Here is a 23,816-nt window from a genome sequence, read left to right on the forward strand (position 1 = left end):
ATGTGGAGGAATCTGCTGCTATTCCTCATATTTCTGTGGTTCCTACTTTAATTCACTTGTTCCACTTGTTCCTACAAATGTCATTCTACAGCTATAACTCAGGATCTATTCACACGTCCTCAAGAAACCAGGCTATAGTTGTGAGCTATTAAACTGTCAGGCAACCATTCCCATTTCAAAAGGTTACTGGAGTTGGATAGCCAATTAACTTCCTCACATTTATGGCATCAAAATTATCCTCACTTTGCATTTTACTGAAAACATATGAAAAACCAGAGAATATGCATATTTTTCTTGCTATAAACATTAAAAGTTCAAAAAAATCATCAATGCTTTCTACATTTGCTTGGGTGTTAGCTCCACTGAATTTAGTGGGAAGAATATAAAATTAAAAGAACTCTGGATGCATGTTATGCCAAAAGTCAACTATATTCCCTTCTTACTTTTCCAGCAGAGTAGCTCTAAGCAAGGTTTTTTATGCCTGCTAGATACCATTTGGGACTGTTTAGAATTTTAACCCTTTCCAGTTTCTTTTAATTCATAATTCCAATTTTGGACAATATTGAAGCCTAATTCTAGAATAAAAAGATTTATATAATTGTGGGGAAGAAGCGTATCTCCAATCCTTTAGCCAACATCTTCATCTGTCATATTAACATGGTCTCTCTCTCCCTCCAGATGGAAAACTAGTAGACACCCCAAAAGCCTAATTTCTTTTTGGTTTCAGATCCAAAGAACTTGGGGTGCACATGTTGTAGAGCAGTGGTCCCCAACCTTTTTTGTACCAGGGACCAGTTTCACGATTATTCATTCATTGCGGCCCAGTACAAAATGATCCACGGACCGGTACCGGCATCAGCACGCATGACCAAGGCAAGGCGAGCCGAGCGACCAGCCAGCCAGCCGTCCCCCGCTTCTCCCCACCACCTTCAACTCCTCCTTTGTACCTTCTCGTGGTCGATGCGCTTTTCGGGCTCTTTCTTAAGCTCCTCCTGAGTAACGTGAGACTCCACCGCCATCAGGACGGCTCTTCGTTCGAAGCCGCCTCCCCCTTCGATGAAACTAAGGCGCGAGGATTCCTTCAGCACCCAAATGCCGCTTTCCAACCAACGACTGACAAGCTCACCCGGAAGCACTTTCTGAAGCGCCGTCGAAACAAGATGGCGGCGCCCAAGCAAAGTAGGCCCTACTTTCATTCTTTGCGGCCCGGTACAAAATGATCCATGGACCGGTACTGGTCCGGGGCCCGGTGGTTAGGGACCCCTGTTGTAGAGCAACTTACAGCCAAGTTTAACCAAGCAACACTATGCAATATACATACATGAAGGCCATGAGTGAGAGTATTATATGCAACGATCTATCCCGGTCTTCCCCAGCCATGTGCCTTCCAGGTAAGTGGTGTGCTGGAGGAAACGACCTGGGAAAAGATGCTGATGGTTTCAGACCCACTTTCCCCCCCTCTGCTCTAGGGTGGTCATTTAGAAGTTTTGCAGCCTACATCTGTTCTGTATTTGCCTGACTGGTGCTTTTGCAAGCGGCGGCCGGCCACGAACTCACAAAACCACCCCATCCACTTCTCAGTCGCTTCTTGAAAAACACCCCAATACAAACTTCCGTGCGATGACGTCATCCGCGGCAAGTTTTCTACTACAGTACTTCCATTAGCACTCTTAGACATAGAAAGAAAAAAGTCACTCACGGTCTCAGCAGGCTTGAAATTGTTGCCTGAAGGGGTCAGTCGACTTTTTGGCTCGTGGAACAATGTAGTCTTGTTTTAATTCATAGGTTTTTTATTTATAGTTTTTATTAATTTATAATACGACATACAAAGAGAATACAAAAGCAAATAATAGGGAAATTAGGGAAGGAAAAAGAGAAGTGAATAGTGGGGGAAAGCAAGGGAAAAAGAAAAAAAAGGAATTGACTTCTGACTCCTTTGGTGCAGCAAAATAAGGCATCAACATCTACCTTCAACTTTTAACTTTTTCATAATAATAAAAGCTAGCCATTTCTATAACAACAAATCTATCTATTCAGTAAAACCCAAAATCAAAGTTTCATTTTTTTTTCCACTTCAGGCATGAAAAAAATAAAATAAAGTTTTTTAAATGCATTGCCTCTATTACTGAAAAATAAGACAAACTTTTGCACAACATAATGTGTCTTTGTTCGGTATTAACATACTTGTAATACTGTGTTCTGATTGGTATTGATACTGCTTGCTGATTGGGCCATTTGCCCTACTCTGATTGGCCCGTATGGCTACCTGGTGATTGGTCCGCCTGGACGGCGGGAGATCCAAGGAGCCGTCATTGGCCGTGAGCCGCAAGCAGCCGCTATAAAAGAGGCTGCCGCGGCTCCGCAATTCGAACAGATTCTAAGAACTAAATAAAGAGCTGAAAGTCACACTGGTCTCCAGTCTCTTTTTCCTGCGACTTAACAGTCTTGATTTGCAAAAACTTGCTTTTCGAATTATTGATTTACTGAGTTCACAGAACATCATACTAAATTTTGTTTGTTTGGCACTTATAGCTACTGAAATCTGTTTCTCACACTGAAAATGTTTTTCAAATTCGGTAATTTTAAGATTTGTAAAGAATCTAAGAGTTTAGATACACACACATCTTAAAAATTGCCAAGTTTGAAAAACTCCGCTCTAAACCAAGTGGCAAATAATTACTTTTTCTTACCGTGTTTTAAGAGTCATAAGCAATGTCACCAGAAGAGATAATGGTCTCTTTTTTTCCTCACTTTTGCTTCTGCTTTTTAGTGTTTAAGGTGGTTTTTATCATATGGTATGTGCAATAATGGTGCTTTCTGTGCTGCAAAAAAAGGTTGGTTCTTTTAAAATTAAGAGCATAGCTTGAAAGGGCTGTGAACAAGATAGGGGCGAGCATCACGCTAATATCTTTCCTGACAGCATTTGATTAATATTTGAAATCTCAAAGAAGCTGGAGTGCCAGAGGAGATGCAAAGGGGCTTCTGCTTCAGAAGCTGCCATCTCTGTAGAAATAGGTAACATTAATAAACAAAATAAATAAATAGGTAAATAAATAAATAAATAGGTAAAGACCACCCAGGTAATGCATTTGATTTAATGCCTGTTTTGACTGTTGTGCCAAGTTAGGTGGCATGGCTTCGTGTTATTTCTCAGTACCCGCCAGGGTGTGCAATTCCAGCCTTTATCTTTCATACAGAGTGGATATGAAGATATATTTTTATTTATTTAGAACAATATTGTATATTAATCACTAAATACAATCCCTTCCATAGCTTTTTTCAAATTTTTCAAGCAAACTAGCACCATCTTGTGGTTTAACCAGGCTATGGTATTTTCCTGCTGATTATTTTGTTAAATTAATTTACTGGGAGCTATATTCTTTATATTGACAGCTCTGTAATTGTTTCAGTGTTAAATTTGATATATTATGAATATATGAACAGGGCCTTTAAATCCTTTTTCTGTAAACTCTAACTTTATTTATCTCTTGTGAGATTCGTCTGTCTCCCAAGAAAGAGAAGGAAGAGGTAAATCCTCTAGCTACAGATCTATATGTGATATAGTCAGGAAGTAGTATTTTAAAAATTACTTCAGTTTTTGAATTTTAAACTTTTAATCATGATAAAGATAGCGCAGAATTCAGGGGTGGGATTCAAAAATTTTAACAACCGGTTCTATGGGCGTGGCTTAGGTGGTGGGCATGGTTTGGTGGTCATGTGACTGGGTGGACATGGCTTGGTGGTCATGTTATTGGCTGGGCGTGGCCAACTCAATATCACTCACATCGAGGCACGCATCTCCTCGCTTGGCCTCTCATGACTGTGGGGTTGCTGCAACAGTCATAAGTGTGAAAAATGGTCATGTCACTTTTTTCAGTGCCACTGTAACTTTGAATGGTCACTCCACACAAGCAAAGTACCAGCAAAGGAGGGGGGAAAAACTCCAGAGAAGTTCCTGAGACAGGAAGTCTGGTCCTGCCAAGAATGTAATAAGGGTTAACGGAGAGGCAGCTTCTGTAAGCAACACCAGAATGTTTCCTTCCCGCCTTCTTTACAGGATTAGGCCAGTAATTTCTTCTAACAACCGGTTCTCCGAACTGCTTAGAATGTTAACAACCGGTTCTAGCGAATAGGTGTGAACTGGTAGAATCCCACCCCTGACAGGCTGTGAAAGTCCTTTCTCTCATGAACAGCAGAGTTTGGTGCCCTCTGGAAGTAAGATAGTAGGAGCAGGAACTACAAGGCTGGAGAAACTACAAGCTACTACTACAAAGCAGGAGGTGGGCCAGGATGTGAAGACCTAGGCCCAGAGGATTTCAGGTGGGGGCCAGGACAAGCCTCTCGGCTTCCACCCTGTAGCTCAGTATTCCACCAGAGTTTTTGAAAGAGAAGAAACTTTGGCTAGGTCTACAAACTATTATGTGTTGTCTCTATTTTTCTAAAAGTTTAATATGAAAACTTTGACAAAAGCAGTGATAAATGGCAGAGGTCATTATCCTTATGACAGTATGACAAATTTGGCCTATGGAAGATTGTCACTTAGAATGTAAGAGGAGTAAATGGTCAGGAGCATATTAAAGAAAAATGCATGCCGTATATTGCAAAGATATATCTTTTGTGTTGTAAAAAGAAATCTAAGACAAAGGGACAGAATGTAATACAATTCAGTGAAGATGCTCTGATCTTGTGGAATGGAACAGATGAATATTCCTGTGAAGTGAAAGTGTAGATTTAATGATGAATGAAAGAACTAAAATGCATGCCAGAAAATATGAACATGTGTCATCTGGATTGTTGTGGATGCATATGAAAGGAGGAATGCATAGAATGATGATAGTTGCATGTTAAGTTCCAGTGAGTCATAATAATGGAAGAACCAGAGATGAGTTTAGAGGGAAATTGTGCAGCACTGAAAGAATGTGATCCAGGGAGAAGGGTTATTCTGCTTGATAACATGCTTTGAGATAATACTTTGAGTGAGGAATTTGATTGGTCTAACCATGTGGAATTACCTCAAAGTCTTAAATCACAATTTCACATGTGCTTACATAGGTATATATTTATTTATATAATAGCCTCACTGAGATTTCTGTATATTCCTATTCATGTACCTAAGTAGCTGTATTATAGACAGAAGATATTTCATACTTCCTAAATGAGAAATTGTCTCTTGCTACAACCAGTGGTTAATAATTTTCATATTCAAGAACAACTTTACTGCCTCCTCAGAATCCAAAACCCCATACATTTCATGGACAAAATATTGCAATGACCTGTTAGAAGAAATATCCTTCTGGGTTCAGTTCCAAGTAGGGAAAAAGACACTGGAAACATGGAGGCTGTTTGGAAAGATGGTTTAATGGTGGACAGGACCACATGGCTTAGAGCTCCAAAGAAGGAAGGATGATCACATGCTTCAAGATGAAGGAAAATAAGGAAGGGAGGGCTGAGATACTGAAAGTGCCTGATTTTTATACCCTCTGTTGGGATTTGAATTTGAGCTTGTATTCTGATTGGTTGTGAGACTCCCATGGGGCCATACAGGGACAACTCTGTAGGCTGTCCTGAGTCCCAGGCTTAGTTGAGCATTGCTTGATGATGCATGAGCCTTGATGATGATGTAATGAAAGGGCTTTGGGCAATTCCTATTAATAGCTCTACCTGGAGATCTTTGTTATATAAAATAGGCTGGCCTAGGCTAGAGCAGCGGTTGCCAACTGGTGGGCTATGGCCCACTGGTGCTCCATGAGAAAATTTTGGTGGTCCACAGAGAAATGTCACCCCCAGACCCCCCCAAAGCAATTAATCCAGGCTGCGCAGGGACACAAGACTGCGCCGCCCACATGGCCCACGGGAACCCACCCCACCCACTTACTCCTTACCTGGCAAACTTGTCTGCTAAGGTGCCATTTTTCCTTTTTCTGACCATCAGTTGTTCTGCTGTGCTGGGAGATTTAGATTAGCTAGAAAGCAGGAAATCGTTGCATTTCTTGCTTTCTAGCTAATCTTTAGATCTTTGGCTCTGCTTTTAAGAGCCTTTTAAGCAGAGCTGAACCTCCCTTAGGACTGAAGGTTTTATTATTCAGTTGCAGACTCAGATAGCCAATGGCAGAAACACAGATCTCTCTAAGTGAATCTGTGATTCTGTGAGCAACTCAATCTGCCTGCTTGCTTTGCCTGATTTTGGGTAAAAGTTGCTCTTTTTTATTTAAAAAAAAAATCAATATTTACATACGTGGTGTGTTGTGAGTTAATTTTGTGAGTTTGCTTGCTAGCAAATTTTATGAGTTTGCTTGCAAGCAAATGTTATGAGTTTGCTTGCAAGCAAATTTTATGTGACAGATTCAGCTAGCCGATGGCAGATAGATAGATCTCTGAATGAATCTGTGATTCTGTGAGCAACTCAATCTGCCTGTCTGCTTTGCCTGATTTTGGGTTAAAAGTTGCTCTTTTTTTATAAAAAATTCAATATTTACATAAATATTTATAATTGCATACAAGCCATGCCCAGCCAGTCACATGACCATGAAACCATACCCACAAATTAGGCCACACCCACAGAATTGGTTGTTAAGAAATTTGAATCCCACCCCGGCCTCTGTGTGTGTGTGTGTGTGAGAGAGAGAGAGAGAGGGAGAGAGGTTAGATCAGATCTCTCTTTCTCTCTCTCTCTCTCTCCCACCAATGTCAGCAAGCCACCATCAGTCAAAATTCACATTAGTGGTCCCCGGTATTTAAAATTATGAGTTTGGTGGTCCCTGAGGTCCAAGAAGTTGGCGACCCCTGGGCTAGAGTAATGGCCCATTAGCAAAGGGGGGGGGCTGAGTTTCTGCTTCTGAGGTTTCTGCTTCTGAGTTTCTACTCGTTTTAGGGGAAATAGTCTGCCTTTTTAATATTTCCTAGGATATTTCATTTTTCTAGGAGAGGGGTGGGTGATAACTTCTTACATACCATAGCGGGAAGTCAAATAACAAATAAGATAACTATGTTTAATCTGCTCTTAAGCAAGATTTAGAGTTTATGGGTTTGGGGGCTTATGAAACATTGCTTTCTTCTGTTTCATGGTATGGAGGGAAACTACTTTCAAAGGAGACAGAAGACAGAACTACCATGTGTAATTTGGATTTCCAAATTAGATGGCAAACTGAAGGTGGCTCTGCAGAAATGTTGCTGACAATTGCAGCAAAGACCAAGGAATGGGTGAATAGATCAATTCCCTGGAACCTCTCAAATAAGGAGAGGAATTAGTTCTTGCAAGGAGGACAGTGGTTTTCCTTTGGGACGAGGGCCAGGAGATAATGGGATCAGTCATTTTTTCCCCATAACCACAACAGATACTTTTAAAGGATACTAAATTCTCAAATCTCACTTTCTCACTTTCAGGAATTGGTCATTAACTATTTTAAAGCTATTAGAGACGTTCAAAATGTCAAGTGGGAAAATGCTGTTTTAGCCTACCTTCAGACCCAAACAAAAACATTTATAATCATAACCTTAAGAATTTAATGTTGTAAGCCACCCATAGTCTCCTTGTGGCGAGATGGGTGACAAACAAATTTAGTAAATAATAAATAAACTTTCTTTTTACGACCCTATAATCCCTTAATTCAGGTAGATTCAGGGTAACTGGCTGGAGCTGAACATTACTGACCGAATGTCCTTCCTGACGCCATATCAGATATTTTTTTTCTTTGCACTCTAGAAGAAAAACATCTGCGGCTCACTAGGATTGAACTTTCAACTTTCCAAATGGGAAGTTTGTGTCTTCATAACTAGGCCACCACAAACAATAAAAAAATAACAATTTAAAGCAGAGGTCTCAAAACTTGGCAACTTTAAGACTTGTGGATTTCAATTCCCAGAATTCCTCAGCCAGTATCTGAAATAAACAGCAAACAGATAAGCAATTTCATAAGTTCAAAAACTGGACACTAGAGGGAACTAAAGAGGAAAGATTAACAAGCCTATGAAATTTTGCAAAACAACAATACTGAATGAAATTTTTGAAGAATGGAATTAGAAAATAATAGCAACAATATCAATAGTGTCAGTATGATAGCTATTTCTATGGATAGACTGTTTAAAGGATGTTATTGAAAAAATGAAAGATGTAGAATAAATTTTATCTGACAAGATAGAAATGGTATTGAAAGTGGATTTACAATTGACAGGACAAGAGAATGGCTTATAAAAGGATCTTTCACTGGATCTACAAAGAAACTAGCTGAAGTTTTCAAATTTAAAAAGGAAGTACAAATGATAAACCAAAGGTGTGGCTTGGATAATTTTTTCTTATTGATTTACAAAAGAGAGTTGCTAGAGCTTTCAAGAACCCTGGAATGGGGCAAGTAAGAAATTATGAGAAATTATGGTAACATTTTAACGAATTAAAGATTAAGATTGTTTGAAATAAAAGGAAGTCAAACAAAATTGCACAGTCTCTGGTAAATATAAAGGGATACTAACGAGAAAGTTGTTGCAGTTTTTTTGTACAAATCCATTATATCAGATTTTCCATCATAAAGAAATTGGTGATGCTTTATTAGACCTTACCAACCATGCACGGGAAAATTTACTCAGACATAAATACTGCATTCACAATGAGAAGAGAATGTACAGTGTATGTTTTGAAATTCCCATGCTCTTTGAAATTCCCACGTTCTTTACGCACCAAGCAAATCTACTATCAGTTATTATCACTTTGCACTATGATTAGATAACAAGACAATGAAACATCTCGATCCACAGACAATGGCTTTCAGGAGACAAACCTGGTGGATTTTAGGGTATTAGATACTTGGTCTTGTTGTAGTTGCATCAGTCTCTTTGTTGTTTAATGTCTACTACAGTATTCTAAAATGTGACCAACAGTGGCAACCAGGGGAATTTTGCTTGTTTCTGTATATTGACAAGCAATAACACTGAGGTTATTGTAGTAGTAATTGTTAGCATAGCTGACTTGACTTGGCGAAAGCTGGCTGAGAAAGGTTGCTGATGGAGATCACATGACCCTGAGAGATTGCAACCAAAACGTGAGGAACGTAAATCATTTTTGTTCAGTGCCATTGTAATTTTGAATGCTCACTAAATGAATGGTTGTAAGTTGAGGACCTATATAGACAACACCAGGACAGATAGTATAATTATTGTTCTTAATAGAAAGCATGGCCAGCATCATAGGGACAAAAGTAAAACTGTAGTTGTCAGAATGTCCCAATTATGCTGTAAATAACTACTATAAAAAAGGCTTAGTAACAGCAATGAGGCACTTGCTACAAATTCCTTCTAATAAATCAGTGAGTTTTCAGGAAAAAGGAGAATCTCAAATTTTTGTTAATATTGCAACATCAGTTTAGATCTGGTTTTTTGGTATTATCTTGTGGCAATCATTTACGCTTCCCACACCCACAGGTAGCACTCACTAGCTGTGATAAGTTGGGAAAACTTCTTCATTGAGATGCATAGCATTTATGGAAGATGGTTAATGCAGCCCAGGGGCAAAGTCCTTCCCACCAGCTGCTTGGAAATAGTTTTTCCTTAACCCACATAGCAATCAAGCTTTAAAAAAACGACCAGTTGCTGTTAAGGCACAGGTGGGGTTTTAGGGAAGGTCATGAATGACAAACTGCTCTTGTCAAATGCCACTGTTCATTTGAAACATTATTTCCTATACTCCAAACAGTCTCTTTCGAAACCTCCACCAGTTCTAATGTAAGCTCTGAAAAATTGTGGTTGATGTATGTATACAAGAAAAACAAGTACATACGAAGGAACTAAGTATGCGTCTGTCTGGGTGTATGTGCGCAAGCAAGAGAAAGGATTGAGTGTGTAAGAGAGAACTCAGACTTCCACTCGACTAATGTTCAGGAAAACATACTAAGCTCTAACCACTGCAGGCATGCAGCTGACCTTTTTGCCCAGAGTCAAATTTGCCTTTGGGCTCATTATAATGAAAGTATCAGGAACCTCTAAAATGAAATAGGCCCTATGAACAAACTGGAGCATATAACAAACTGAACTCTGTTCCTAAAAGGATATTCCAATTTTGAAATGAGGTTCCAACTCCAGATCCTCCTCTTCCTCCTTCAAATCTTGATTGGGCACAATATAGTTATCTTCTATAAAACCATCATCATCCTCCGGATAGCACTCAGAAGCTGGTTGGTTCCTCCCATACGTCATGTCCATGTCTCTTTCCTCAATATGGCTGCTTCCAATGGAGCGAGAATCGGGCAACCGTTGATGATGATAGCTGGCATGCTTTTTCTGGAGCAATTTGCATTTGACAATCAATGCAATCAGGAGAGAGATGGTGATAGCCAAAAGCACAAAACCAGCAAAGTAAATCCAGTTTTTCCCAGCTGTTTGAGTAGAAGGGGTGGTAATAGCTGCTGCTGCAAAGAAAGGTTATAAGATACAAGAGCTATTAATGTACTGGAAGACCTGTGGTAGCTGCAGCAAACTACAATTAGGCCAAAATGATAATGTGTGCATGGTGATGCCATCATGTACATGCTACCATTACCATTACTTGTGTTCTGATATGTGATGCAACTATGTGAGATGTGGCATTTGCATCATGGTAATAGCCCCCACTTGCCGCCATATGTCCCTGTGGGTGATCTGAGCAATACTATCTTTTAGTTACACTTCCAAGCTTCAGTGTAATTTTTACTAAAGGCCACAACTCTATACATGAAATGGCTGTATTTTGAGTTGGCATTGGCCTATTTGGATGTGGTACAACCCTTGCTCCAAAGCATGGCTTTTTTAACATCGCGCTGAACTATTAACTAAAAACATAGGCTGGGCTTCTACATAATGTTGGGCAAAAATGTGTTTTGGTGTGTTATGTGATCCCAACCATATCTGCTTTTCATATTCCCTAGTGCGGCATTGACAAACCTTTTTGGCACCAAGTGCCAAAATGGATGTGCATGCGCAGGGGAGAGTGCCAGAAACCGGAAGAGCAGCTCTCCAGTATGTGTGGCCACCTAGTCTTCTGGTTTCTGGTGCACATGTGTGCGCAAAGACCATGTGGAACAGTGGTGGGATTTTATTTTTTTTCACTACCAGCTCTGTGGGTGTGGCTTGGTGAGCGTGGCAGGGGAAGGATACTGTAAAATCTCCAGTCAGAGGTGGTATTTGCCAGTTCTCCGAATTTCCGCTACCGGTTCTCCAGAACTGGTCAGAACCTGCTGAATACTACCTCTGATGTGGAATAAAAAACATACAATTGTGTTATTACTCTGAATCTACAAGGTTGGAATCATATATTTTGCTTCACTTACTAGCATTTTCTAGTGATGATGGGTTCTTCGTAGACACAATATGAAGGAACTGAAGTTTTCTTCTGTGGCTCACAGTCTCATAATCTGAAGGTCTGATTTCTTGAATCTGGAGTTCTATATTTAAATGATAGACAATCTGTTTAAGAAATAACTTCACTGTTTGTTTCTGTTGCTCTACATTTTCTGTATCTTGTACAGAGGTGGATTCATAAACTGTACAGATGCAGAGAGATAACTCAACAAGACGTCCATAACAAAGAACATTTATTGGTTCATCAGGTATCCTCATAACTCACGTTTGTGATGAAGTTCTTTTTTTTAATGACCAATCCTTTGTATATCTGCCTTGTAGTAAAAGATGGTTATCTTCTAACCCATCTCGTAGCAATAGAAAGAAGGTGCCATGAGTAAGAGAATTCAGACAAAGAATGAGGAAAACTTCCCCCAACCCCTCGAGGGTCAAACTAGTGACCAATCAGGATTACAGATGTGGTCACGTGACATGAACTACATTTCCCAGGATACCTTTAACTACATTTACCATGATGCATTCCCTTAAGGGGACAGCTCATAATTCCTAAGTAACTATCCAATTCCCATAGACTGGCTGGGACAGCACACTACATCTTGATTTATGTTGGTTCTTACATTTCATTGATAAAATATGCAAATGTTCTTTTACAAAACTTTAAAAGGTAAGAAAAACTTTTTCATTTATAATCTTAGGCTGCTCAAATATCCTTGTTTTCATTTTTAAATTGCCTACCAGATATTTTTGCATTTCAGTCCACTATTTAACTGTTAGGATATAATACACGAACATGTTGACTGAGTTCACGTATTGCATTAAACTATAATTTATTTTTGCTTTAAGATGAAGTATAACCTAAACTGCAGTAATTCTTAAATCACAGTGATATGTGAACTCTACAACTGTTGATTATTCAATAAACCATCAGTGAAAATTTTGCTTGGTCTTGGGTCACTCACATTTAAGCAAAGTGAGAGTTGTTTATGTGGTTTCCCCGCCCCCCATGAAATTGGAAAGATCCAAACATTTATTAGGTTGGTCTTGTGCTCTTTTTAAGATGTTACAGTGCATGTATTCGCACAATCATTGTTTTTTCACAACTCAAAAATGAGTCCTGTGCACAACCAGGAAAACAAGCCATGCAATAATATTATTTGCGTACTAACACAAAAGTTGATTCAACATAGCTTTTTTTTACCCTGATAGAAGAACGTATTGCTGAATCCCTTCTCTTGAATAATCTTAGCCTCACCTTTTTCTGGCACTGCTTGTTGGAAAGGTGTTAGGGAATCATTGCACACTGAAATGTTCCCCTGAAGTTTGATATGATGGATTCTTTGCACATTTAATTGCACAAGTTCATGTCCACAGGGCAGTTCATTGTTTTGCAGATCCAGATGGACAAGGATTCCAGAGGCAGGAAAAATGGAGAGGTCCAGAGATTGAAGTTTGTTGTTGTTCAGATGTAGAGAGTGAAGGCTTTTCAAACCTCGGAAGCTCCTTCGATGCACATATGAAATGCCACAGCTGCTTAGATCCAAAAGGCGAAGAGCACCAAGGTTACAGAACAGAGAGGAGGAAAGAGTAGGAATGCTGTTGCTGGAAAGATTTAGGGAATGTAAGGAAGGAAAGCTTCTCAGAAAAGGTCCATGCTTGGGCATTGTCAGAGAATTGAAAGATAGATCTAGAATGGTAATGTGCATGGGAAGAAATTTGGGAGGATGGAGAAGGCTCTTTCCACTGCAGGCAGCCTGTCCCTACAAAAATATAACCACGTGTGAAATATTAAGAAATTCAACAGAATTAATGTTGCAAACTAACTTGGGAATTTTTCTTCCCACGAAGAAATCATCTCACTCAATGATTCTTGAGGAAAGATTCTTCTTCCCTCAAGAATCATTGAGTGACAACACATAGAAAGGTAGATTTTGTTCCTTCCTTTTATGTAAAACTAAAAACAGAGCTTAAAATAAAATTTGGATTATTTACTCAGTATAACTGAGCCGGCAGCACTTGTTTTGTAACACTTTCCCCATCCTTCACTTCTTTTTTCTACCATGTCCCAGTGATATTGCCTTCCTCTCACTTCCAATCTATACCTGACACAGTCTCTGTCCTATATCCCTTCTGTGGACATAGTGTGTTTTCCTGCCTTAAGTAAATAGTGCCCTCATTAGTTTTCAAGAGAGCACAATCAGACCCATTTCACCATCCATTCTACTAATTCAAGGATGAGTAAGTAGCACTTAAACACAGCTCTATGAAAAATCCTTTGAAAACTGAAAGACATTGAAGCTGTTCAAAAATCCCACAATATAGTGGCCAAGTCCAAATTTGACCAATTCGTCCCAAATAAATAACAATGTTTGGATAATAGCAAAACTTGGACAGCAAGCAAACCAAAACCAGAATTATAGTTGTGATATGAAGATGTTTCTTGCACAGATGTTAATAATGTAAAATTCCATATTGGAAATATATATACAATTGAACCAAACTTGTCATTCCCTTTGAATTGTGCAACATTTGGAAATAACTGGAAGCAGTCACTGTATCCACTGAAAAGGCTACCCTGCAAAAAAATACCCAGCCCTTCTACTCCTCCCCTCCTAAAGGAAAATAGAATGCAAATCTGTCTTTTTAATGGTGTTTGTCAAAGATGATATCTTGAATTACTTGTACCTTTTACACTGAACTTATATGTGGGAAAAATATGTGTTAATGACACACCACCCTTTAGATCTCCTCGCTTTCACCATTCCTTGTTACACATGTTCATCCCAGGTTGGAGCAATAAGCTATTTCAAGGATGCCAGATGCAGTCTTTTTGAAAGAAGACTTTGATGTACTAGCTATTAACCATGGTCCGCTTATGCAGTCTTGAATGCTTCAGGGCACTACATCCGATGGCTAGATTTAAAGAAATCTAAATAGCTGAAATTTGAAGTATTTGTTCATATCATCTCAATTACCATTTTTATTATGGTAATTATGTAAATTTGAAGTTTATCTACAAAACCAGTATTTAACCAAATACAGGCATCAGGTTTTCTCACGGTCTAAGATCCTCCCATGGAGAACATTTAACTTAGTCTACAATTTATAGAAATCACTCCTTGCTTACCATTTTATCAATGTTACAAGGATGTCCAGATACTGCAGACCAAGGCAGGAGGATGCTGGAGATCCAGAGATACCAAATATTTTTCATTTTGCTTTTTAAAAAAAACTGCAGGAGAGAAAAAGAATGCAATGCACATTTGATGACAAAACGACAATCCTATGGGCCTGACCTCAACTTAACAGAATTGTAACAAGGTGAATATATATGAAAAGTAAAGCATGATTATTTTCAGCCTCCTAAAAAACTTGTACACCTCTCAGATTACCTAATTCATAAATTCTGCAAATTCATAACTGTATTAAGTGAGCCCTGGTGGTGCAGTGGTTAGAATGTAGTACTGCAGGCTATTGCTGCTGACTGCAATTTGGCAGTTCGAATCTCACAGGACTCAAGGTTGACTCAACCTTCCATCCTTCCAAAGTCAGGAAAATGAGGGCGCACATTGTTGGGGGCAATATGCTGACTCTGTAAACCACTTAGCAAGGGCTGTAAGGCACTGTGGAGCGGTATATAACTCTTAAGTGCTATTGTTGCCATTATTTAGATTATTTAAATTATTTAGAAACTACAGTATCAGATTTCATAAAATATATTCATACAATCCTGAGACAGTACTATATGTAAATCCAGTTAAAAACCATGAGTACAACTTATATTTATAATATAAATAGTGTACATGGGCATGCACCTACCATCCACAGGATTGTGGTGGTGGTGGTTATAATATCTTATCTTGAGCGCTAATCTGATACCATGATCCAATCCTGGTTGTTTATAATTCAAGTTGAGATATCATACTGGAGTGATGTTGAAGGAGGCATTATCAGAAAAGTAAAACAGAAAATTCAAGCCAGAAAGGAAGATAAGCAAAAATAAACAAATAAAAGCAAAATCTGAAATAACATTAGAAAGCTGAATAATCAAGTTGGAAAAGGACCAATTGTCTGACTTCAAAGAAGCAGGAGGTAGAAGAAAAGTCAGTTCCAATTTGGTTCAAAATGAATGTCCTGCTCATTAAGCCACATTGTGATCAGGAGGGACAACTGCATGAAATTTTGCTATATCTCTATTGCTTTTGCGGGTGGAAAACTTCTGCTTTAAATACATTGCTCTCCCCAAAAGCGACAAACTATAAAAGCAAATAACACAAACAGCTTCATAATTTCCATGTCAGCTTCTCCCCTGGTGAAGAAAAGAATGAGTTTTCTTTAGCTCTTTCAGAACAAGTAAGTTCATGCCTTAGACAGGAAAGCCAGCTAGGTGACTTTGGGCCAGTTACACTCTCTCAACCCAACTCACCTTACAGAGTTGTTGTTGGACAAAATAGGAGGAGCAAGGAGCATTAGGTATGTTTGCCGCCTTGGCTTTATAAACAATAAAGGATAAAAATGTACAAAAGCCCTTCTGTCTCATCAGCTAATTGTGATTCTTGGTTTATGGGGATGACATAAGAATTGCAAGGAATGGAAATATTGTTTATTATGATCATTGACCAACTAACATAAAACAAAAAAGCATATAGGGTAGACAATAGATCAATAAGATAACACATACTCTTACTTTAACTCTCTGGCTGAATTTTACAGACAATGAAATATTTCAAACACTTAGGGAAAAAGATATATCTGTCAGAGAATTAATTCTATAAATTAGTCATTTAAGAAAAACAATTCCTGAGAATTCTGTTATTACAGAGGCTATAAGGCAAAAACTGCTTAGGGGATGCTGGGTACTCAGCAATCTGAACAACGACTTTAAAGTCGTTGTCAGCAACTTTAAGATGTATGGATTTCCCTAACATGGAAGGGGAATCCTGGGAGTTGAAGTCCACACATCTTAAAGTCACTGAGTTTGAGAAACACTGCTATAGAGCTGTTATGCAGAACTTTGCTGCTGTAGCTTCTTCTAAACCAGGGGTCCCCAACCACCGGGCCCCAGACCAGTACCGGTCCATGGAACATTTTCTACTGGGCCGCCGGTTTGCTGGGCGCTGCCATCTTGTTTCGATGAGAAAGTGCTTCCAGTGAGCTTTTCCGGTTGGAAAGCGGCATTTGGGTCCTGAAGGAATCCTCACGCCTTAGTTTCATCAAAGGGGGGGGGCGGCTTCGAACGAAACTAAGGCGCGAGGATTTTTTCAGCACCCAAGGCAAGGCGAGCCGAGTGACCGTCCCGAAGCCGTCCCAAAGCCCATCAACAAAGGTACAAAGGAGGAGTTGAAGGTGGCGGGGAGAAGTGGGGGACGGCTGGCTGGCCGGTCGCTCGGCTCGCCTTGCCTTGTCATGCATGCTGATGCCGGTACCGGGCCGCGGATCATTTTGTGATGCTGGTACCGGGCCGTGGCACAAAAAAGGTTGGGGGCCACTGTTCTAAACCATCAACCTGAGTTGTCTGAGATCATTCTCACTCTATCTAGAATATCTAGTCCTAATTCAAGTTGTTGATGTCTTGAGCTGTTGTAGGTTGGCCTTGGCAGATTGACAACAGATCAGAGGTGGTATTCAGCAGGTTCTGACCAGTTCTGGAGAACCAGTAGGAGAAATTTTGAATAGTTCAGAGAACTGGCAAATACCACCTCTGACTAGAGATTTTACAGTATCTTTCCCCACCCCCACCAAGCCATGCCCACAGAACCGGTAGTAAAAAAATTTGAATTCCCACCACTGCAACAGATGTCTCTATTACAGGCAGTACAAGTTATTTGTATGCTACAAATCCTTGCCTTTGTTGGAAATTGAAATCCACAACACCCGAAGGGCAATAGGTTGTCTCTTACTAATCTGATAATGTGAGCTTTAAGATTCAAACCACATTATTCTTCCTGGGTTTATCTGCCTTTCCTATCAATCATTACTGTATTTACCACAAACTGAAACAATTCTTTCTTCTGCTCAATGGTGTAAGGTAGTTGCAAGAAGAAAAAGGGGAGGGAAGGAAAAATGGGGGGAAAAGAGTTTTGAAAAAAGCAGAAGCATTTGGCTAACTCAAGTTTTTAAAAACATCACAATAAATTAGATTTTGAAGAGGCATTACTAGCTTTGCAAAATTACATTGACCTTCATCAGTCATCCAAGTTTTTAAGGACAGGTTTTTGGTGCTGATGTCCTTTCTCTCTCTATAGAACTTGGTCCCAGGTTTCCTCAGTTACGAGACACACAGACTTAAGTTCCATATTGCTTACCTTCTGCTTAAAACAAGGAGTCTGGTTTCCTGATTCTGAGCCACTCTGCCTCCAGTTTAATGGAGAAGCAAGTGTGTAGTTTCCTGTTGGAGAGGATTCTCCCATCCCCCATGTTTACATGCACACCCACACACCCTACCCCTGCCCTGTTTCGCCAAAAACTGTGCATGGCCACGAGGCAGGGCGTTTCAATTTGAAATATTTATCCTGCTTGTATACTTTTCACTGTTCTCCAAATACTCCCTGCAGGGAGAAAACTATTTACCTCAGAGCTCATGCCAGGCCCTCTGCTTTCTCCTGGGTGCTCTTCCTTCCTGGGACCGTGCACTAGGGGAGTGGCAGGTGCCTAAGAAAATGGAAGGTGAATGTGAAAAGGGTGAAAGGTAATGAAGCTGGTTACACATTAACTGAAATCGGCTTCTCTGGGTTTTTTTGGAATGATTGGAGAAACATGGTCAACTTAAGTAGCACAATTGGAGGAGGGTTGTGTATAGAACGCCCATGCTTGTTTACACCAGCCTATGCATTAACTCTGGTTTCCTAATCTAAAACATATGTATGTGCATGCCTGAAGGATAACAATTCAATTACGGAGCTTATCTTTTTTTGTGCAGGGGTCCAAATGTTGTGAATCAATAAAAGTGAATAACCTAAATGCAAATTAGGGGTTGAAAACCTGCACACTTGATTGGTCCTTATACAACAACTTGGGATTGGGCCAGAACCAGTCCCTGATTGGCCACTTTTGGGACTGTCCTTATTGGTCAGTAGTTTGAACCTGTTGCACATTTTCATTGGTTAATAAGGCAGCAGCTAACCCTATAAAAGGGTTACTGCTGCCCATAGCATTGCTCTGTTATGTTCTATCATTTTATTAAAGAGTTGAAGTCACTGGTCAGATGTCTGGTCTCTCTTATTCTCCATACCTAACACTGGCGACGAGGGTGGGATTCGGAGACCGAAGAGCTGACTAACCTACAGAGCAACTAACAGAGCACGTGGTTGAACACGCACCATCAACGGCAACATGGCCAGCGGTGTCGTACCACCCGCTCCATTCAACCCAGAAACCGAAGACTGGGAATCGTACATGGATAGGTTCCAGATGTTTCTGGAGACCAACAATTTGAAAAATGCAACAGCCGGAAAAAAAAGAGCTATATTTCTAACCCACTGCGGCCCGACCGTGTTTAAAATGGCAAAGTCACTTGCCAAGCCAGCAGAGGTAAAAGAGATGGACTGGGACGTCCTCGAGCCTTTACTATGGGCTCACTATGCGCCCACCGTGCCAACCTTAGTCCGAAGACACGAATATTACCGGAGGGACCAACAGAAAGGTGAAAGCCTTGCTGATTATATCGCGGACCTCCGAAACCTTGGAGGCATCTGCGGATTCGCAGACTTAGAAGAAGCTCTCCGGGACCGTTTGGTTCTGGGCCTAGAAGACGGCACGATCCAGAGTAAAATTATGGCTAAGGGGGACATCAGTCTCACCGATGCCCTTAAAGAAGCCTCGGCAGCAGAGGCAACCAAGAAGTCGGCAGTTCGAATGCGCCGCACCAACGCACCGCTACGTAAACTCACCACTCATACCTCGCCTCGCACAGAGGGACACCCGGTATCAACTCACCACGAAGACCTAGAGTCCCCGTCCGACAGCGATGAGGAAGAGGTCAACCGACTGCGAACGGAGCGAGACCAGTCCACACAACAATCCTTTCGACCGTGTGCCGGTTGTGGATCCAATCACCCACGATCCGGTTGCAAATTCCTCGACGCGCTCTGCCGAAATTGTGGGAGACGAGGTCACATCGCAAAGGTTTGCAGAAGCAAACAAAACTCCAAACCCCGACAGGCCGAATGCCAATCTTCAGGATTCTTCGGCACACACCGAGAAAAATTAAACCACTCCTACAGAAACAAACCGTCCACCACTTCCACCAGGCGTGAAGAAACCCGGCGGCAAGAGACCCACCAAACAATCACCATAGGCCATGCTACATCCCTTGATGCCGGGAAAATCCGAGTGAAGGTCGCTATCGAAAACAAACCTTGCGTGATGGAGGTAGACTCGGGATCCTCCCTCTCGATGGTGTCGTGGAAAACGCTCCAACAGCTTATTCCATCGATTCGCCGCCAAGACCTTAACCCTCAAAGGGTTATACTCAAAGACTATCAGGGCAACCGAATCCCGTCGTCGGGTCCCGCAAATTCCAGGTCTCATTCAAGGACCGCACCGTCGCACTACCACTACCGGTCATGGATCGAGACAGGCCTAGCCTTCTAGGCCTTCAATGGTTCTGGCCACTCGGAATCACTGTAGCCGGAGTCCACAAGGCCGAAAGCGTCGATTGGGAGGAAGCACTCGTGCAAGAATTCCAAGACGTTTTGCGAACGGACTAGGCAAGTATAGGGGACCCCAATCTCGTTTAACTTGAACCCTGAAATAGCACCCATCCGCCTTAAGCCGCGTCGGGTGCCGTCGCATTAAAGCCTAAAATCGACGAACAACTCGATAAGCTGATAGCGCAGGGCGTACTGGAACCCACCGACCACACCGTTGGGAAACCCCGATAGTGACGCCTATCAAGCCTGATGGGTCCCTAAGAATTTGCGGAGACTACCGGGCCACATTAAACCACGCACTGCAGCAAAGTGCTTATCCAGTACCGGTAGTGCAACATTTACTCCATTCCTGGGCGGCGGAAAGTTTTCGCCAAACTAGATTTAGCCCAGGCGTATCAACAATTACCTGTAGACCCAACCACAGCCGAGGCGCAAGCGATCGTAACACATAGGGGCGCATTTAAATGCAACCGGCTCCAATTCGGGTAGCGTCGCCCTGGAATCTTCCAGAGTTTAATGGAAAGGTTGTTACAAGGGATAAAAGGCGTTGTCCCATATTTCGATGATGTACTCATCGCCGCACCTAACAAAGACATCCTAGAAAAACGACTCAGAGAGGTTTTACGAAGATTCCAAAATGCAGGCCTCAGAGTAAAAAAGATAAATGCCAGTTATGTACCGAAAAAGTGGAATTTTTGGGATATCTCCTGGACAGCCAAGGAATTCATCCCACCGAAGACAAATTACGAGCAATTAAAAAGGCATCCATTCCAAGGAACAAGGCAGACCTACAGGCGTTCCTTGGACTTATCAATTTCTTTTTTTTTTTAAAAAAAACAAGTTTTATTAAAAGTTTCAACAACAAACAAATCATTACATATTAAATCTTTCCCTGTCTTTCTACAATAATTTCCCCAATATTCTCATAAAACACAAACAAACACAAACAAACATAAAAAAATCTTTTAGTAAAGTACCTTGGCCCCAGTTACCTCTCTTTGCATGGGCTAAAATAATAGCACATATCACTCTTCACATTTCTATCTTATTTAATCCATCTTAATTAAATCATTAAATTTGTATCTTTTGCCCATTCATTTATCCCTCTATCTCTTCTTATAATAAAAAGAATTTCTCCTGAAATCACTAATCAGAGTATGATGCCTTTCTATCCTCCCCTAAGTTAGTAAAATTAACATTCAGCATAACAAATACCCAATTTGGTTCTGCTTGGTACATTCTATCCACCAAAAATGTTTAAATACATTGTATCCTCCTTTCCTTCGATATTTTATTACATTTTAAAAATCAATCATTATTAAAAACTTCAACATTTTAATTTCTTATTAAATCTTAAACCATTCTAATTTACTATTTCAAATATAAATGTTACAATACCATCTTCTGTACCTTAGCAGAATCTTTCTTACAAAAATTTATGTTTCATCCTTTGTCTCTAAAAAAATCCCTCTTCTCCCATCCAATTTTAAAGCTTTGAGGCTTTTCTCCGCCTTTCCCCTTTCTTTCTTCCCCCACCAAATCTTCCTACCCCCCTTCTTCTTCTAACCTCTGCCTTGCTGGGATCCCTTCTCTGTTGTGTTCCCTTTTTCTCTTGTTTGTTATCATTATATTTACTTTGCATCATATTTTCTCTTTCTCAAATGTTTTTTTAGATCTTAAGTCCTTCATTTTCCTTGCTCTCTTCCTTCCTTCTTCCTTAGATAAGTTTTGGGATTCAATGAAGATGGCGTCTTCGTCTCTTCCTTGTTGTTCTTCTTCCGTTTCCATCTGTTCCATTGTCTGTTGGTAATTGACCAGCGCCATTTCTAGAAATAGAAAAGCTTTTTCCATGCCATCTTTGCAGGCTGCTTTTGTTTGCTCATATTCATCCCTCAGGTCTTCAAAAGGAAAGCCATTATAAATAAATCTTTTCTTTTCTTTATTCCTCTTTCTTCTTACACCAACCAAATATTCCGAGAGAAAGGCAAAACAATCCCAAAATCCACAATCCTCAATAAATCCAAGCAAGCCAAAATTCCCCCTTCCTCTTCCAGGGGTGGTATCAAACAAATAAAAAAAGAATCCAAATCTATATTTTAAAGCCTTATTAAGATTGTATTTCTGTCCTCAAGTCTTCAAGGCATCTCCTCCAACAAGATCCAAATTTATATATTTTCTTTATCCTCTCCCTTCCGGCTTAATTCCGTCGGGAGGAGAGTAAACTTTCCCTTCAGCACCTCAAAATAGCCGCTTTTTTTTCTCTTGTGGAAGAAATCATCAGAAAACCATCTTTTCCAGGAATTAAATTAGATAAATCTCAAAGCCCTGGGTCGACCAAGAAGAACTTTCACTTTCAATAACTTTCTCTTCTTCCTCCTGCGCATACTTGCCCGGCTGTCAACTTCTTTGTGGCGGCCATTGCGGACCGCCGCTGCACCGTCCTGGTAACAGGGGTTCTGCCGGCCAGGGGGGGTCTGCAACACCCCCAAACCCTTCCTCCAGATCCCCCTTACCTTCAGCTACCCCTGCAGGGCAGCCTTGCTCCGCACCCATCCGGGTCGGAGCCCCAAAACGCTAGCGCGGCAGGATCGCGCAGCTCGCGAATCCCTACCGCTCGCGAAGCCGACAAACCGGAAAAACCGGACTTATCAATTTCTATAATGTGTTTTTACCCCACAAAGCAACAGTAGCTGAACCATTGCATAGACTATTAGACAAAAAAGCAACGTGGGTTTGGGGACAACGGGAACAACATGCTTTCCAACAAGTAAAGAAATTGCTAACTTCTGATTCAGTACTTATGCAGTACAACGAGACTCTGCCACTCACTATCACGTGTGATGCATCACCTTTTGGGGTTGGGGCAATTCTGGCCCACGTGTTACCAAACGGAACGGAGGCCCCCATCGCGTTTTTTTTGCGAACCTTAGCTAAAGCTGAACGAAATTATAGTCAGCTGGACAAAGAAGCTTTAGCTATTGTTGCTGCAGTTAAAAGATTTCACGAATATGTTTATGGCCGTGCGTTTACAATAATCACTGATCATAAACCGCTACTGGGGATCATTGCGGGTAATAAACCAACCCCGTATATATTGTCCCCCAGAATGACCCGTTGGTCTGAATTCCTGGCGGCCTACAACTACACCTTGCAACACCGCCCGGGGAAATCGATTCTCCACGCCGATGCATTGAGCAGAACACCGCTCCCAGACGCTGTTGTGGATCCAGCCCCAACCCTCTCAACACTACAGATTGAAGCTCTACAGGCACCACCCTTGACGGCTAGAGACATTGCTTTTGAAACGAAACGTGACCCAGTTCTGCAACACATACTACACTGGGTTGAACGGGGTGGCCAACGGACCGAATTGCACCTGAATGGGCGCCCTTCAAAGCCCTCCAAACCGAGCTGTTTTCCCAAAAAGGCTGTATCTTGTGGGGCGATCGAGTCGTAATCCCTGGCAAATTGCAACGGACTGTGTTGGCGGTATTGCATGAGGGACATCCGGGCATTGTGCGGATGAAATCACTCGCACGCAGCTATGCTTGGTGGCCGGGAATCGACAAAAGAATAGAGGCCTGGGTCACTACGTGCCAACGTTGCCAGGACGTCAGCAACGCCCCACCGAAAGCAAGCCCAACCGAATGGGAAACGCCGAGGGGACCGTGGTCCCGTATTCATATTGACTTTGCAGGGCCTACCAAAGGTCACACTTTCCTGATTACTGTCGACGCCTATTCTAACTGGCTCGAGATTCATCGAATGCACACAACTACAACTGACTCAGTTATTAATAAATTAAACAGACTATTTGCCACACATGGGTTTCCGGACGTGTTGGTC

At 41.1% G+C, this 23,816-nt stretch overlaps 1 protein-coding gene and 1 long non-coding RNA gene across 5 annotated transcripts; one reads left to right on the plus strand and one right to left on the minus strand.

Annotated features, from left to right (window-relative positions):
• Positions 1-80: 80 nt before the first annotated feature.
• Positions 81-2,406, plus strand: LOC148131197 (uncharacterized). Its single transcript, XR_015748556.1, has 2 exons — positions 81-743; positions 1,258-2,406. It is a non-coding gene; the product is annotated as an uncharacterized LOC148131197 (long non-coding RNA).
• A 6,104-nt stretch (positions 2,407-8,510) lies between these two features.
• On the minus strand, positions 8,511-17,993 carry C3H1orf210 (chromosome 3 C1orf210 homolog). 4 transcript variants are annotated; one of them, XM_026678063.2, is made up of 5 exons: positions 17,890-17,993; positions 14,447-14,551; positions 12,575-13,079; positions 11,292-11,405; positions 8,511-10,394 (listed from the first exon to the last, which is right to left on the minus strand). In XM_026678063.2, the coding sequence occupies exons 1-5, from the start codon at positions 17,899-17,901 to the stop codon at positions 10,027-10,029; spliced, it is 1,104 nt and encodes a 367-aa protein (XP_026533848.1). In that variant the 5' UTR covers positions 17,902-17,993; the 3' UTR covers positions 8,511-10,026. The 4 variants fall into 4 exon arrangements, with proteins under 4 accessions (XP_026533848.1, XP_087816185.1, XP_026533846.1 ...); XM_087960059.1 differs by having other exon boundaries at positions 8,511-10,391; positions 17,890-17,960; XM_026678061.2 differs by having other exon boundaries at positions 17,625-17,913.
• Between the last annotated feature and the right edge of the window lie 5,823 nt (positions 17,994-23,816).

The sequence above is a fragment of the Notechis scutatus genome, chromosome 3 (assembly GCF_049901735.1).
Source record: "Notechis scutatus isolate UNSWTSFEM ecotype Mainland chromosome 3, rNotScu1.2, whole genome shotgun sequence".
Taxonomy (NCBI): Eukaryota; Metazoa; Chordata; class Lepidosauria; order Squamata; family Elapidae; genus Notechis; species Notechis scutatus.